General features: G+C 39.9%; 1 protein-coding gene across 2 annotated transcripts in view; it reads right to left on the bottom strand.

The window, feature by feature from the left end:
• Positions 1 to 12803, bottom strand: part of LOC114088615 (pancreatic triacylglycerol lipase-like) — a 28526-nt gene extending 15723 nt beyond the window's left edge. The window contains exons 1-4 of one of the 2 annotated variants that reach the window (XM_027930312.2): positions 12752 to 12803; positions 11296 to 11450; positions 7044 to 7166; positions 4911 to 5045 (exon numbers count right to left, since the gene is read on the bottom strand). In XM_027930312.2, coding sequence (XP_027786113.2) covers positions 4911 to 5045; positions 7044 to 7166; positions 11296 to 11450; positions 12752 to 12803 — 465 coding nt within the window. Of the gene's footprint in view, positions 1 to 4910; positions 5046 to 7043; positions 7167 to 11281; positions 11451 to 12751 lie in introns of both variants that reach the window. The other variant, XM_027930313.2, reaches the window with a different exon arrangement.
• Between the last annotated feature and the right edge of the window lie 1613 nt (positions 12804 to 14416).

Consider the following 14416-nt stretch of genomic DNA (forward strand, 5'->3'; position numbering starts at 1 on the left):
ACTCTAATGAAGAAATTAATAGGTTCATGAAACCAGTAGGCTAATTCAACACTAAGCAGAACAATAATTAGTCATGTGGGACTAAACTTACGAAGGATTATGATTTTTCAATGAGTTTTTTTGTTTAAAACATTACTGATTCTTTTTATATTTTGTTTTAAAAATTGATAAAAGAGAATAAAACCTCAAAAAGAGAAAAAATATTTTAAGTTATCTAAAGCTTACAATACTTTGGTAAGATATACTTATATGAACAATTGAAACATTTGCTTTTGCTCCCTACCTGATCTCTCCATGATTCAGAAGCTATTCATGTATTTTTTTATTCTTATGGCAACATGGTTCTTGGCACAAGTCCACTAAGAATCTCTTCACTGTAATGGGACACACTTGGAAACTCTAGTTACATTACAAAGGCTTTGACTGGAATGTCATATTTTCTAATATGACCAGACAGCTTTAAGTGACTGAGGTTGACTTTATGGAGCTAGTAAAAAAAAAAAAAAACAAACCCTGGAAATACTGCACTGGTTCCTTACACACGTGGTTCCTTTACAGTGTTTCTAGCTGAGTGATGAGTAAAAACCACCTTTTCCTAGCCAGCCCAGGCACCTCTAGCTATTTGGGGGAACTTGAGAAGAAAAGAATCCATCTGTCACAGTATGTGGTTGAGTCCTTGGATTGACTTTGTAGCCTCAAGAGACTTTTAAGTGCCTGATCTGAGATTCTTTATCAGATTTTAAGTGTCAACAGAGCAAACTTAACAGAGTCAATCACTATTCTTGTTGCACTTAGGTAAATAATCAGGCCAAGTTCAAGGAGACTAAACTTATTTTGCAAACAAATCATTGTAATTATCTTTGGTAAACATGGTAAATATGATTATATAGAGAAAATAAAACCCTATAGTACATATGTTATTAGATTCTAGCTCATTGTTCTGTTTTGTTTTTTGAGATTTTATTATTTACCTGCAAATTGGACTAAATCCTAATTGTTTTAGTTTCCTCCAGTTTCTGGCTATAAATCTCCAAACTAACATTTCCAATTTTCTCCTGCCTTTCTGACTTGGAATCACTAAGATCAAAACAAAACAAAACAAAAATGTTTTTTTTGTTTGTCTTCCTGAAGAAGAAACTGGTTGACATTCAAACTTTAAACAAAACAAAAAAAAATTGTCATATTGCTACTATCTGCCTTGTTATACTGAAGACATTTTGAGCTCAATATCTAAAAACATCCTCATCTGGCTTTCCTCCAAGCTCAGAAACTAGTTGATAGACTACTCTAATCATTACCCTTTATTTTTGTTCTGTTTTTTATAGAAATGCCTCTTATTCATGACCTGTATGCTTGTACCACATAGAGACCTAATGCTAACGAGATCCTACCTTCAATCCCTCCTTCTAAAAATGAAACACAAGTCTTTCATATTTAATCGAACTGGTCTGTTTTTTGGGACTAAGAGACTGATTCAGTTAGATATGGGATAATGTACTCAAATTTGGTCTTTTCTGCTTATTCCAAACTATGTTTTTCTTCCCCTTTGCTGATCTCTGATACAAGAACCTCTCATCCAAATCTCTGAAGAGCTGCCAAGTTGACTCTTACTATGGGAAACCTTCTGAAAATGAAGCCTCAAATGGGGGACTAGGAAAAACCAGAATGGTACCCCAGAACAAGCCTCCTGGGCATAAATATTTTTGAGCTGAAGGTACTAAAGGAGCAGTTGCAAGAAGGACTATCTGAACTGCTTCATCTTACCTTTAGGAAACCATAAAAGTTTCTGGAAGAGAGATGCCTTCCCTGTACCCACATAAGAAGTTCTCTTGTCACAGTGTCTGGGAATTGATGCTGCAATGGATGGTACAAACACACTTACAGAAACAACCCTGTCCTCCGCTGGTTTGCGCTCCTTCGTGTACCTCATACTGACTCCGCTGGAATTCACCAGCCGTCACCCACACGCCTTTGTCTTGTCATTTCTTTCAAAAACATTGTAATTCTCTGTCCAAAACATATAAATATTTCTGCTTTGTCCATTTCCCTGGGTTGTCACCATTTTGTGAATGTCCAGAGATACATATTAAAAATTAACAAAAATTATTTGCTTTTCTCCTGTTAATCTCTTTTCATGTTAACTTGGTCCTAGACCCAACCTAAGATCCCAAATAAGAGCAAAGATGGGCAGAGCTGGTCCTCAGTCTCAAAAAAAAAAAAAAAAAAAAAGAAAAAATGTATGAATGTTCTGAAGTATTGCAGAATTTGAGGTAGGTACCAAAGGAGCAAACTCCAAAGTCTGGAGGGTTTTTGTTTTGTTTTGTTTTGTTTTTGATACCAGGAATTGAACTCAGGAGCACTCGACCACTGAGCCACACCCAGCCCTATTTTGTATTTTATTTAGAGACAGGGTCTCACTGAGTTGCTTAGTGCCTCGCTGTTGCTGAGGCTGGCTTTGAACTCATGATCCTCCTGTCTCAGACTCTGGAGCCGCTGGGATTATAGGCATGCACCACTGTGCCCGGCTCAAAGTCTGGAGTTTTAATAAGAAGTAATGCTCCTTCAGAGTAAAAGATTTTATGGATTTTGCCCACAACTATATGAAATATAAAAATGATTTTTAAACTTTTAAGCTAATGGGAAAAGGCCTCTATTCATTCTATTGCTATGTAGACAGAACCTTGAAAGGAATGGATTATTACCTAGAGGTGATGAAGCAAGGATTTAAAACAGAAAATCATGAAAGCAGCTACTTAAATATATTCACATTTAACATTTTATATGCTTTAGGGTACCTAATCAGGTTAGGTTGTTACCATATCATACCTCTCTTTTAAAAAACAAGCAAACTAGTTTAATATCAAAGGTAACATTATCATGTATATTTGGTAATGACCAATAAAACTAAAACAAATACTGGTAGAATTCATTAGAAATAATCTGCATAATTGCTTGAATAAGTTCGCTAAAAAAAACAAAAACTAGTTTATGGACCTAAAAAGGTTTGTTGATAGACTCAAATCTAGATTTCTTTGCATTTTTCTTTTTTCATCAACGGGAAGGCCATATTTCAGCAATAAATGTCTGTCAATTATCATAATTGATTTAGGATTGGAATGAGAAAGGGCTTTTTGGACATGTCCCCAGAAGCACAGGAATCAAAAGCAGAAATGTCCAAATGGGATTGCATCAAACTACAATAGCAGAATGAAGAGACAACCTAAGTAGTAGGAGAAAATGTTTGCAAGCATATATCTGACAAAGGTTCACTATCCAGAAGGAACTCAAGCAACTCAACAGACAAAAAAAGGAAAAAAATCTGATTTAAAAATGGGCATTAGACCTAAAATAGACATTTCTCAAAAGAAGACACACAAATGGTCAACAGGAATATTTTTTGAAAAACGTTCAACATCATTAATCATCAGGGTGATGCAAATCAAAGCAACAGTGAGATTCCAGTAAGAATGGACAGTACCAAGAAAACAAAAGATAACAAGTGCCTGCAAGGATGTGGAGAAAAGGGTGCCCCTGCATGCTGTGGGTGGAAAGGTAAATTAGTACAGCCATCATGGAAAACAGCAAAGAGGCTTCATATGATCCAGTAACCCCATCCCTCAGCACATACGCAAAGGAGATGACATTGAAATTGGTATAATTAAGAGACATCTGCACTACCTGTTCAGTCCAGCACTATTCACAATAGCCAAAAAATGAAAGCAACCCTAGTGTCCATCAACTGATGAATGGCTTAAGAGAAGGTGATGCATAAACACAATGGAATATTATTTAATAATAAAAAGATGAGAGCCTGTCATTTGCAGTAACACGGATGAAACTGGAGATCATTATATTAAATGAAATAAAGCAGGCACAGAAAAACCAGTATCACATGACTTCACTCAGATGTGGAATATAGAGAAGTTGGTCTCAGAAGTTGAAAGGAGAATGGTGATTACTAGAAGATAGAGAGAGTAATGGTGGAGAGAGAGGGAAATGCTGATCAACAGGCTCTAAGCAATAGAAAGGTATAAGACATTCTGGTGCTATTGCACAGTAGGGTGAATATACGTAATAGTGTGCTCATAAATTTAAAAAAGCTAGAAGAAATGATTTTGAACCATAAAAGAATGAAATACTTGATGAGATATATGTTTGCTCTGGTTTGAACACAACATAATGTATGCATATATCAAAACATCACATGATGATCTGTAGATACTGTACAATTTTTTTTTAACGTATCACTTAAAAAATAAATTTAAAGTATGGAACCATCCTAGGTGTCCTTCAGTAGATGATTGGATAAAGGAATGTGGTATATATATTTAATGAAATATTACTCAGCTTTAAAGAAGAATGAAATTATGGTATTTGCTAGTAAATGGATGGAGTTGGAGAATATTATGCTAAGTGAAATAAGCCAATCCCCCCAAACCAAAGACCAAATATTTTTTCTAATATGCAGATACTAATTAATAATAAGGGGGGGGGGGGGTCACTAGGGAAGAAGAGAGTTACCTTAGATGAGGTTGAGGGAGCACAGGAAAGAGAGGGGATGGTATTGGGGATAGGAAGGACAGTAGAAGGAAACAGACATTATATATATATATATATATATTTATGTACATGTTGTAGAATCACCTTGGTTTTATATATATATATATATATAAAACCAAGGTGATTCTACAACATGTACAATCAGAAAAATGAGAAATTTTACCCCATCTATGTAAGATGTATCAAAGTGCATAAAGGCATTCTACTGTCATGTATAACTAATTAAAACAAAACAAAAAATTAAAAAAATAAATCTAAACAAGAAAATTAGAATATCAACAACTTTCTTTTGGAAGGAGAACCCAGAAAGCAATAGGTATGAGTGTTTTCAATAACCTGGATGTAGTTACCTGAAGGGTATTGATGAAGTAGGCCACTTCTGCTCCCACAACCCGGATGTTCTGGGTGGCCTGGGTGTATCCGGTCCGGGAGCCGCCTTTCCAGTCCACACAGATGCAGTTCACACTTTCTACTTGGATCATGTTCTGATGCAAGAGGTACAAGAAACAGGCACATAATTCAAGACCATTATTAATTGTTTATTAACACATTTGAGCACAGGACAAATCCCCTCCCTGGTCTGTACATTTTTTATCATGTCACTTTTGACCTTAAAGTTAAGAGCAAAAGGCCAAGTCTGTAATGGATAAATAATCCCTCCTAAAGTTTAAAATTGACTCCAACCTGGAAGGGTGGCTATCTCAGGAGCTGGGTTCTTGGGATTTCTACTATAACAGATGTATAGGTTGACAACTGATTCAGACAATAGTATCAGACAAGGCAGATTGGGTGGTCTCATTAGAACATCTTGAATGCCATAATATTACATTGTCTCTTGCCCCCGAGGACATTGTCTGTCTCTCACTGCTGCATGCTCAGGGTCTAGAACAGTTTTTGGCACAGAGCAGGTGCTCAATTAGTAAACAGTGAATGAGTCGGAGGCAGGCAGGACCCCCTACCCCTTAAACACATAAATACATTAAAGGTAAGGGAGTAGGCTTTTTCATGATGAAAATGCTAATTAGAGTTTTGGATGAGGCAATTTCTTTGCACATCACTGAAGTTACCTCCCCTAAAACATAACCTGCCGGGTATCTACTGGAGAATCCAATAGAGCACAATTATGGTTTCACGAAAAGTAGTTCTGGTAGAAATCGTTTGAGCGTTTGTACATAATCCCAACTTTCCCCGCAAAGAATTTAAGAATAGGGGCTGGTAGCTCAGTGGTAGAGTACCTGCCTTGCATGTGTGAAGCTCTGGGTTTGATCCTCAGCACCACAATAATTAAATAAATATATTGTATCTATCTACAACTAAAAAAAAAAACTATTTAAAAAAAGTATTTAAGAATAATGAAGCAATTTTTGAAATCATCCCCCAACTCTTGTGTTGCAGAAGGAAAAAAAAAAATCTAAAGAAGGAAACTGATTTACTAATGCCATGGTAAAGTATGATAGAGTCAGGACTGGAATCCAGGGCCTTTACCATCAATTTTAATCCACTAATTTTTTTATCATAATGCAACATTATTGCCAAAGACAAAGCAAATGAAAGAAAACAATAATTTGCTCTTGGAATCTTAGAAAAAATGTATTGCAATATCTTAAATTATATTCCCTGCAGTTAAGAATCACATACTTTGTCCTATACTGTTTAAAGTATTTTAGAAAGCAGGCTGTGGTTTTACAGATTATTTCTAAGTGAATGGACTCCAGTGTGCTCATCTAGACAGATTAGCTAAATGCTCTGAGTGAACTCTGTTCTGCCTTTGGCTGGGGTCAGAGACAGGTGGGAAATCAAATGGGCTTAGGAAGGCCTTTGTGTCTTCTTGACACCCCGGAGGAAATGACGACAGCTTTGTGTCATTGCTGCAATAGATACTTGGTAAAGAAAAAGAATAAATATGCAAATAAATGCATCAATGTTTCGCAGACACTAGCAGTTAATAGGAAAGCTTTTTCTATTTGTCTTTTAAATCTTCATTATCTGGTAACACAGCCAAAGGCAAAGTAAAGAAAACAGGATCACTTCTGCTGAAATAACAGAAGCCAAAAATGAAAACTCACTGTGCTTTTCCTAGGTACTGCTACCAGAGATTAGAGGAACCAGTGAAAATGGAAGGGAAAGTGTTAGTTTGGGTAAAAAAGAGTTCTTTAGCTCTTTACGTGAAGGTTAAAAGCCAATGAGCACACAGCAGGGATGCATCTGCTAGGCAGCTTCTGTAGCTTGAGTTGTGAAGCCCCCCTGGAATTGCTATTAAATAATCACTTCCTGGAGCCACCAAGTGCCTTCCCATCTCACTGCCCTGACTGTCCCAGGTGCCTCCACCCCACCTTCTCCTGCACCTCCCCTGGGAACTCAGGGTCTGCCAGGGTCACAGGATCCTCCAGGGTGGTGGGGACCAGCATTTGTCCTCCACGGTTGGGGCCAGAGCCTTACTTGCCCCTGAGACAAGGTTCCTGTACAAGTTCACCAGGCCTCACCTTGCACATGTTGGCCAGCCAGTTTTCTTCTCCCTTGTCTGTGAATCCATGAATGATGAAGCGGGTTTTTCTATTTGTTTTGAAATTGGAACTTCTGATGCTTGATGAATCTGCAGTGATTTGCTGTTTGGGGAAGAAAAGTGTTTCAGGTCAAGTTTCTTATAGCCTCCTCTAGAACCATTCAGATGAGGGATCCTTGTGAGTATAAGTTATCCAATGCAGCCACACTATTCAGAGTCATCTCCAAGTTGTTACTGTAAAGGCATCATAAATTTTTTTTTTTGGTTGTTTAATTGGGATAAAATGTCTGCTATAATATCAGTGATAAGGTTTATCTCCACATGATGGAGGGTCTTTTCTATGTGCATGAGTGTCAATGTGTGTGTGTGTGCTTTTGTATGAATATACATGTGCACACACATACATATGTGATATATATAATCCTCCTATTTGTATTATATCATGTGTATACATATGTGCATTATATAATTATATATATATATAATATACTTGGAAATTTCATAGATATATGCAATAATAGGATATTATATGTATGTGTAATATGAGATTTTTAATCATATATGATTTGTATATATGATATATATGTAAGACATATATGATATTTATGTATATGTGTACATATATATATATATAGATAGATTATATTTACATATAATCTATATGTATTTTTTGTCCATTGTTTTTGTCCATTTCTTGCTGCTATGATAATTTGATAAATCATAGAAGTTTATTTGTCTCATGGTTATATAGGCCAGGATGTCCAGGAGCATCTTCCCTTGTTGGAATTTGAATTGGCAAGTGAGCACATAAGACAGAGAGCCAGACTGCTTTACCTGGAATCTACTACAAGATAACTATATTAATCCATTTTTGCAGATGAAGCTTTCATGGCCTAATCACTTCTTAATGGTCCCTCTTCTTGATGGCAAATAAATTTTGACATGAGTTTTGGTGGGACCATTCAAACCGTAGTATCCCCCATTACTTAGAATATTTGTTAAGGTGTCCTAGAAGTAATACAAAGCCATGATGAAGTTAATGGACCATTTATAAAGTTAAATAAAATAAAACTGATGCTTGTCTTCCCCAAAATCAACAGAGATGCAAATTCCACTATCTGATTAGTTCTCCTTAGGAGGCTTGAATATTTAGTATCTGTTATGGTTTGGATATCCCCTTCAAAATGTTGATATTTAATTGCCATTGTGATGATGTTAACAAGTGGGACTTTTAAGAGATGTCATGAGGGTTCTACCCTTAGGAATAGATTAATGCCATTATTGTGGAAATGGTTATTGTGGGAGTAGGCTCCTCATAAAAGAAGAAGTTCAGCCTGTACCATTCTGTCTCTGTTTAAACATGTACTCTAGCCATGTGATACCTCATTCTATCTCATGATACAACAATAATAACTTCTGAAGATGTAGATCCTTTGGGGAAGGGAGGGTGTCTGGGGTAATTAATGATGGTGGAATGAGATGATCATTATTATCCAAAGTACAGGTATGAAGACATGAATTGGTGTGAATATACTATGTATACAACCAGAGATATGAAAAGTTGTGCTCTATATATGTAATAAGAATTGTAATGCATTCTGCTGTCATATATAAGTTAAAAAACATGTAGATCCTTGATCTGGGAATTCCTTCTATTTTGTAATTATTTACCCATTCTGTGGTATCCTGTTATAGTACCAGGAATTGGAATAAAACAGGAAATTGGTCCCAGGAGTAGGGTTGTTACTATAAAAATTCCTGAAAATGTGTAGGCTGGTTTGGAACTTAGTAATGGGTAGAAGCTGAAATAATTGGAAGGATCAGGCTAGAAATATCTTGTTCTAGATTAATGGAGCATAAGAATGGTACTGGTGAAAGGTCTTCAGAAGAGAACAGCTACAGGGGAAGTCAGAATCTTAGCAACTGTGTGACCATGACCAGACTATTGAGAGAAATATGGACAGTAAAGCTCATTCTGATCAAGTCTCAGGTAGAAATAAGGGTCAGGCATTAGAAACTGGTGTAAAGGCCATCCTTATTATATAGCTGCAAAAAAAAAAAAAAAAAACTTGTCTGAATTGTATCCATATCCTAGGACTTTATGGAATACAGAACTTAAGAGCAGTAAATGGCATATTTGGCAGATGAAATATCTAAGAAGGAAAACAATCAGGCTGCTACATGACTGCTATTAACTGCTATATAGGATGAGGATCAAGATGAAATAAATGACTTAAAGATGAAATTCATAGTTAAAAAGGAAGTTGAACAGACAGATTTAGAAAATTTGCATCCTGGGCATGCAGAGAGTGAAAAGGGGTCATTAAGAAGAGCAAAACAAGTATGTAACCAAGTGACCTTTTTTTTTTTTTTTCCTAAGAAACTATGGATAGAAGAAAGCCAGGTGGGAGTCTTCGGGACAATGGGAAATGATCCCCAAGGCATTTCTCAGAACTTTGAAGCTGTTTCTACCACCCTAATTCTATAGAGGCCAAATGGTTTAGGGTGGGTCAGGGGTGCCCTCCATGGGCTGGCTGCCCAGTGCTGCCTCAGTCTCTGTGCCCGCATTCTACCCCACTGCTCCTCCGCCTTCCCAGCTATGGGTCAAGCAGGCCTAGGTGTGGTTCAGGCCACCTCTACGGAGGGCACACGCAATAAAACGGTGGTGGTGTCCATGTGGTATTAAGTCTTCAGACTTACAGAACACAAGGTCTGTGAGCGATGTGCCTCCACCTAGCATTGGGTGGCCTGGGGCCCATGCAAAGATGGTGACACTGGGGTGGAACCACCACAGAGAAACCCCACGAGGCAATGCCCAGTGGAGCTGTGGGAGTGGGGAAGTCCCAGAGACCTCAGCACTGCAGAGCTCCCAGAATGCATCACCAGCTTGTAAGGATACTAGTCTGAAGACTCCAACCTCTGAGAGCTACCAGGCGAACGGAGCTCTGAAAGGTCATGGGGTGGAAGTCCAAGGCTTTGGAGGCCCAACTCATATACCTGTGTCCAGGAGGAGGCACTCAGAATGAAAGACTAGAGTTTCAAGACAATGTTATTATCACTATAGGGTTTTGGACTTATCTGGGGGCCTTTCACTCCTTTTTCTTGCATATTTTTCTGACTTGGAATGGGGATGTCTCTCTTAGGCCTGTCTTACAATGTATTTTGGTAATAGATAAGTTTGGATTTCACAGGCTCATAGCTTAAGGGATGAATCATGCCTTGAGTCTTACCCGTACCTATTTAGTCTGAACTTTGGAGGTTCGAGTTGAATCAGGAACAAACTAAGACATTTAGGACTACTGGGATGGAATGAATGTATTTTGCATGGGAGAAAAACATGAACTTGGGAGGAACCAGGGCGGAACAGTATGGTTTGAATGTCCCTTCTAAAATGTATGTTGAAATTTAATTCTGATTGTGATTATACTGAGAGGTGGTTAGGACAGGAGGACTCCGCTGTCATGAAGGCATTACTGTGGTTGTGGCAAGAGTGGGAAACTGCAGGAGCGCCCTTTGCAAAAAAGCACAACTTCATCCCACACTCGTCCTTCGTTCTCTCTTCCCACTCTCTCACCAGGTGATGCCCTTTGCTACCTTATGATGCACCAAGAAAGCCTTCTCCAGTCTCCACGCTCCACATGACTTCCCTGCCTCTAATATGAAGTAGACTAGAGACCCCCACCAGAAGACCCCCACCATATTTGTAACATATAAGTTCCTCTTCTTGTCAGAAAGGTTTTTACACAGAATAACAGGGAAAAAAAAAAAACCCACAAAACTCCTGCAGAGGGCATTGTGTTTCATAGATTCCTCTTTTTTGTAAATGCCAGGTTTGGAGAGAAAACAAACAAACTTGTAAAATCTCTGTCTAGTCTAAAAAAAAAAAAAAAACAGAAAGAAAGAAAATGGAACAAAAAGCACTTCTAATGTAAATCTTTAAGCCCCTCCTCCCATTGGGTATAAAGTTCAAAGAATTTCTATTTTCTTGGTCCAGAGAATGTTTTAGGCAATAGCCCTCTGGACCTTGCAGTCAACAAACCTGCTTTCTGACAGTTCCTTGGATACCAGCTTCTTCTATCCTACATCAGTACTGGGAATCAAATAAATACTGATTTTGTAACACAGTTTACCCAACCTGTTAACCTGTTCTGTCACAGAAGCATGAAATAGATGAAGATAGCCTCAGAACATTAAAAAATGGAAGAGAGTGCTGCAAATAGGAGGATTCTTACTTGATAGCTGTTTGGATTCTCGTTTGTGTAGAGGAGGAAGCGGGTGTTGACAATTCCCGGAGCCCAGGGCAACATTTTCAGGGGTCTTATCAAGGTCCCTCCCCATGGAGAATCATCAGTGAAGCAGCCGAGTCTGTCATAGCAGACTTCTCTTCCTGAAATCACCCAGAAGAGTTTCAAGGATATTAGTTTAACCAGATGCTCTTTAATGGCGTCGCAGGCAAAATATGTGTCAAATTGCATTTCATGGCAGATAGCCTTCCTCACTCTCCCAAGCACCCTCCCACTCATACTCTCACAAAGCAGCTTCAAAGGTCAATGCCTCTGTGGCAGAAAAGCTGCTGCTCCTCCCTGTACCCCAGGGGACCCCCTCACTGCCCTGTGTCTCTGCTCAGTCCCAGGCAGGGACTCACTTTAGCTTCTTGACCCGGATGTCATCCTTGGGCCACTGGTGCCCAGGAATGGAGCAGCCTGGGTCCTAACTGTGGTGGGGGTGGGCATGTGTTGAGGCTCCTGGCTCCCAGGGGCAGCCCTGTGGCTTTGCACTTTGGGTGGAGAGGTCAAGTTTCATGCAAGGGCCAGAACTCCACATCTCCACCTTGACTTTGCAGGTAGGTTTCTGACCTAAATTTGAGCCCCATTGTGGATTCCTGTGATGCAGAAGGTAGGCAGAAACAATCAAAGATGTGGGATTTGACACACTGTGGGCTGGCATGCTCCTGCATAGAGGGACAGCTCCAGGAGGGCTCTGGAGAGAAGGCCACATAATAGCACTAGTAGGAGTAGTAGCTGTCTCAGGGCTGCATCCCTCCACATCTTCCCATGTGCCAGCTGCTGGGCACCATGAGCCACTCCTCTTACTTAAGAGTCTCAGTTAGCCCAGGAGACGGGTGATGTCATTTCCCCACTTCACAGACAAGACCCGGAAGCAAGGAGGGGCCTGGGATTTTGCTCAGGGTCATGGAGTTGCAGGTGACTCAACCAAGGTTCAAATCCTTCCCTTGACTCCATGCTAGGGCTGCTACACTCAGATATTAAAATTACAAGTCAAGGGGCTGGGGTTGTGGCTCAGCAGTAGAGCACTTGCCTAGCATGTGTGACGCCCTAGGTTCGATTCTTGGCACCACATACAAATAAGTTAAAAAAATTCATCAACAACTAATAAAAATATTTTTCAAAAAAATTACAAGTCAACTTTGAGCTTCAGTTAAACAGGGAATTTTTTGTCTAAATATGTCACCTATTTGCTCTTTGAATTATTTCCCGCTTATCTCAAATTCAGCATTAATGGGCATTATAGATTTTATCCGGCAATCCTGCTTAGATCTTGAGCTCTCAATCCTGCACCTCTCTGTTTTCCTCCTGACCCCCCTTGTGGCTTAAATCCAGCCCCCAAGGCCTTCTGGAGCAGACTAAGCAGTGAGACTCTCAAGTCCACCTCAGCGCCTTTTCTTACCTGCTACTGCTCCCAGCAGCAGTGCCAGCGACCAGACCAGCAGCATCTGCATGAAGACAAAAACAAGGTTGAGTGTGGCCTAGCGAGGCTTGGAACGTCGGCTTACCCCACATCACTGAGGTCTGTGGAGAAAACGGGTGAAGTCATTATAATAAGTCAGCCTGGGAAGCTCGTGCCCCACTCACCATGGCAGATCCGTCAGGTTCCACGGACAGCTGGACAACACCGAAAGGCCCTTTTATAGGCAGCCTTATCTTTTTGAGCCATGCCATGGAAAAGTGGCATGAAAAGAGAGAAGGCTCCAAGGCCATATTTCTAATTTTAATCTCAGATAAGCCTGTATTGACAGGGGAGGTGGTTTCCACAGTGCTCATGGGAAGATGAGGAAGTGGCAGGTAGGAAAGTTCTCTTCCGATGTGGTGATGCAGTGCTCAGAATCACTGTCCTGTCATTTGGGGGAAGGATCTGAGTGCTCCTTATCTTGGTTTGTGCTTCTCTGTGCAGACAGGGGAGGGCTGGGATGAGCGTGAAGCCTGACTCTTTGCAGGGACTGGACAGTAGCCTCCTGGAAAGCCAACCCTGAGACTCCCCAGCTCCTGCAGCTTTCCTGTCCCCTCACCTTCCTCTCAAACAGCTTAATAAGAGAGTCCTTCAAGAGAGTATCCCTTCTAGAAAGGCACTTGATGACCCATGTTAATACTCCATAGAACTAATGAAGACAGGAGGAAGAGATAAGGCAGGGAAGATAGGAAAATGGACCCCCCAGAGGACGTTCTGGGCTGGGCAGCAGAGCAGCAGCATATGTGACTTGGAGTCCATCGCCTCTTCAAAAAAGGAAAAATGCCTGGTCAGTATTTTGATTGGAGTAAAGGCTACATAAATACCTTGTGACACTGAGTGCCTTACCCAGAATTGGGCAGGGGCCTGACTTCCTTAAACCTATACATCCAACAGCCGGGCACGGTGGTGGCACACACCTGGAATCCCAGCGGTTCGGGAGGCTGAGGCAGGAAGATCATGAGTTCAGAGGCAGCCTCAGCAACAGCGAGGCACTAAGCAACACAGTGAGACCCTGTCTCTAAATAAAATACAAAATAGGGCTGGAGATGTGATTCAGTGGTTAAGTGCCCCTGAGTTCAATCCTGCTTACAAAAACAACAACAAAAAAAACCTCCCCAAACAAACAAAAAACCTATACATCCATATAAACCCCTAGGCAATAGCCATCCATGGGCATATGGGCATCCCTCTCTTGGGACCCCCTGCCTCCTTTTCAGGACCTCTGCTTTCTTTCCATTACTCTGATAAATCCTGTTACTTTGCTCTCCTCACCCTTGCATTCATGGATTTTATTCTTTGAATTCATGAGACAAAGAACCTATCTGATATCCATGTTACACTAATTTATTTCTCAAAAGCATGTAGGAAAGGTAACAAAAGGAGATGGGGGTATTGCTGAGAGAACAGAGGTCTGGTCAGTGATCCCAACATTGGATGAAACTATGAGCAAGAGAGAAAAATAGAAATCAACCTGGAAAACAAAATGATCTGGGAAAATTACTCTGAAAGAACAGTGTTTGATAGAAAAGAACTGAGACTTTTTAGTTAGTGGTAGATTGGTTAGTTGGCTTTTTTTTTTTTTTTTTTTTAGACTTCCTGGGACAT

The sequence above is a fragment of the Marmota flaviventris genome, chromosome 4 (assembly GCF_047511675.1).
Source record: "Marmota flaviventris isolate mMarFla1 chromosome 4, mMarFla1.hap1, whole genome shotgun sequence".
In the NCBI taxonomy this organism is placed as follows: domain Eukaryota; kingdom Metazoa; phylum Chordata; class Mammalia; order Rodentia; family Sciuridae; genus Marmota; species Marmota flaviventris.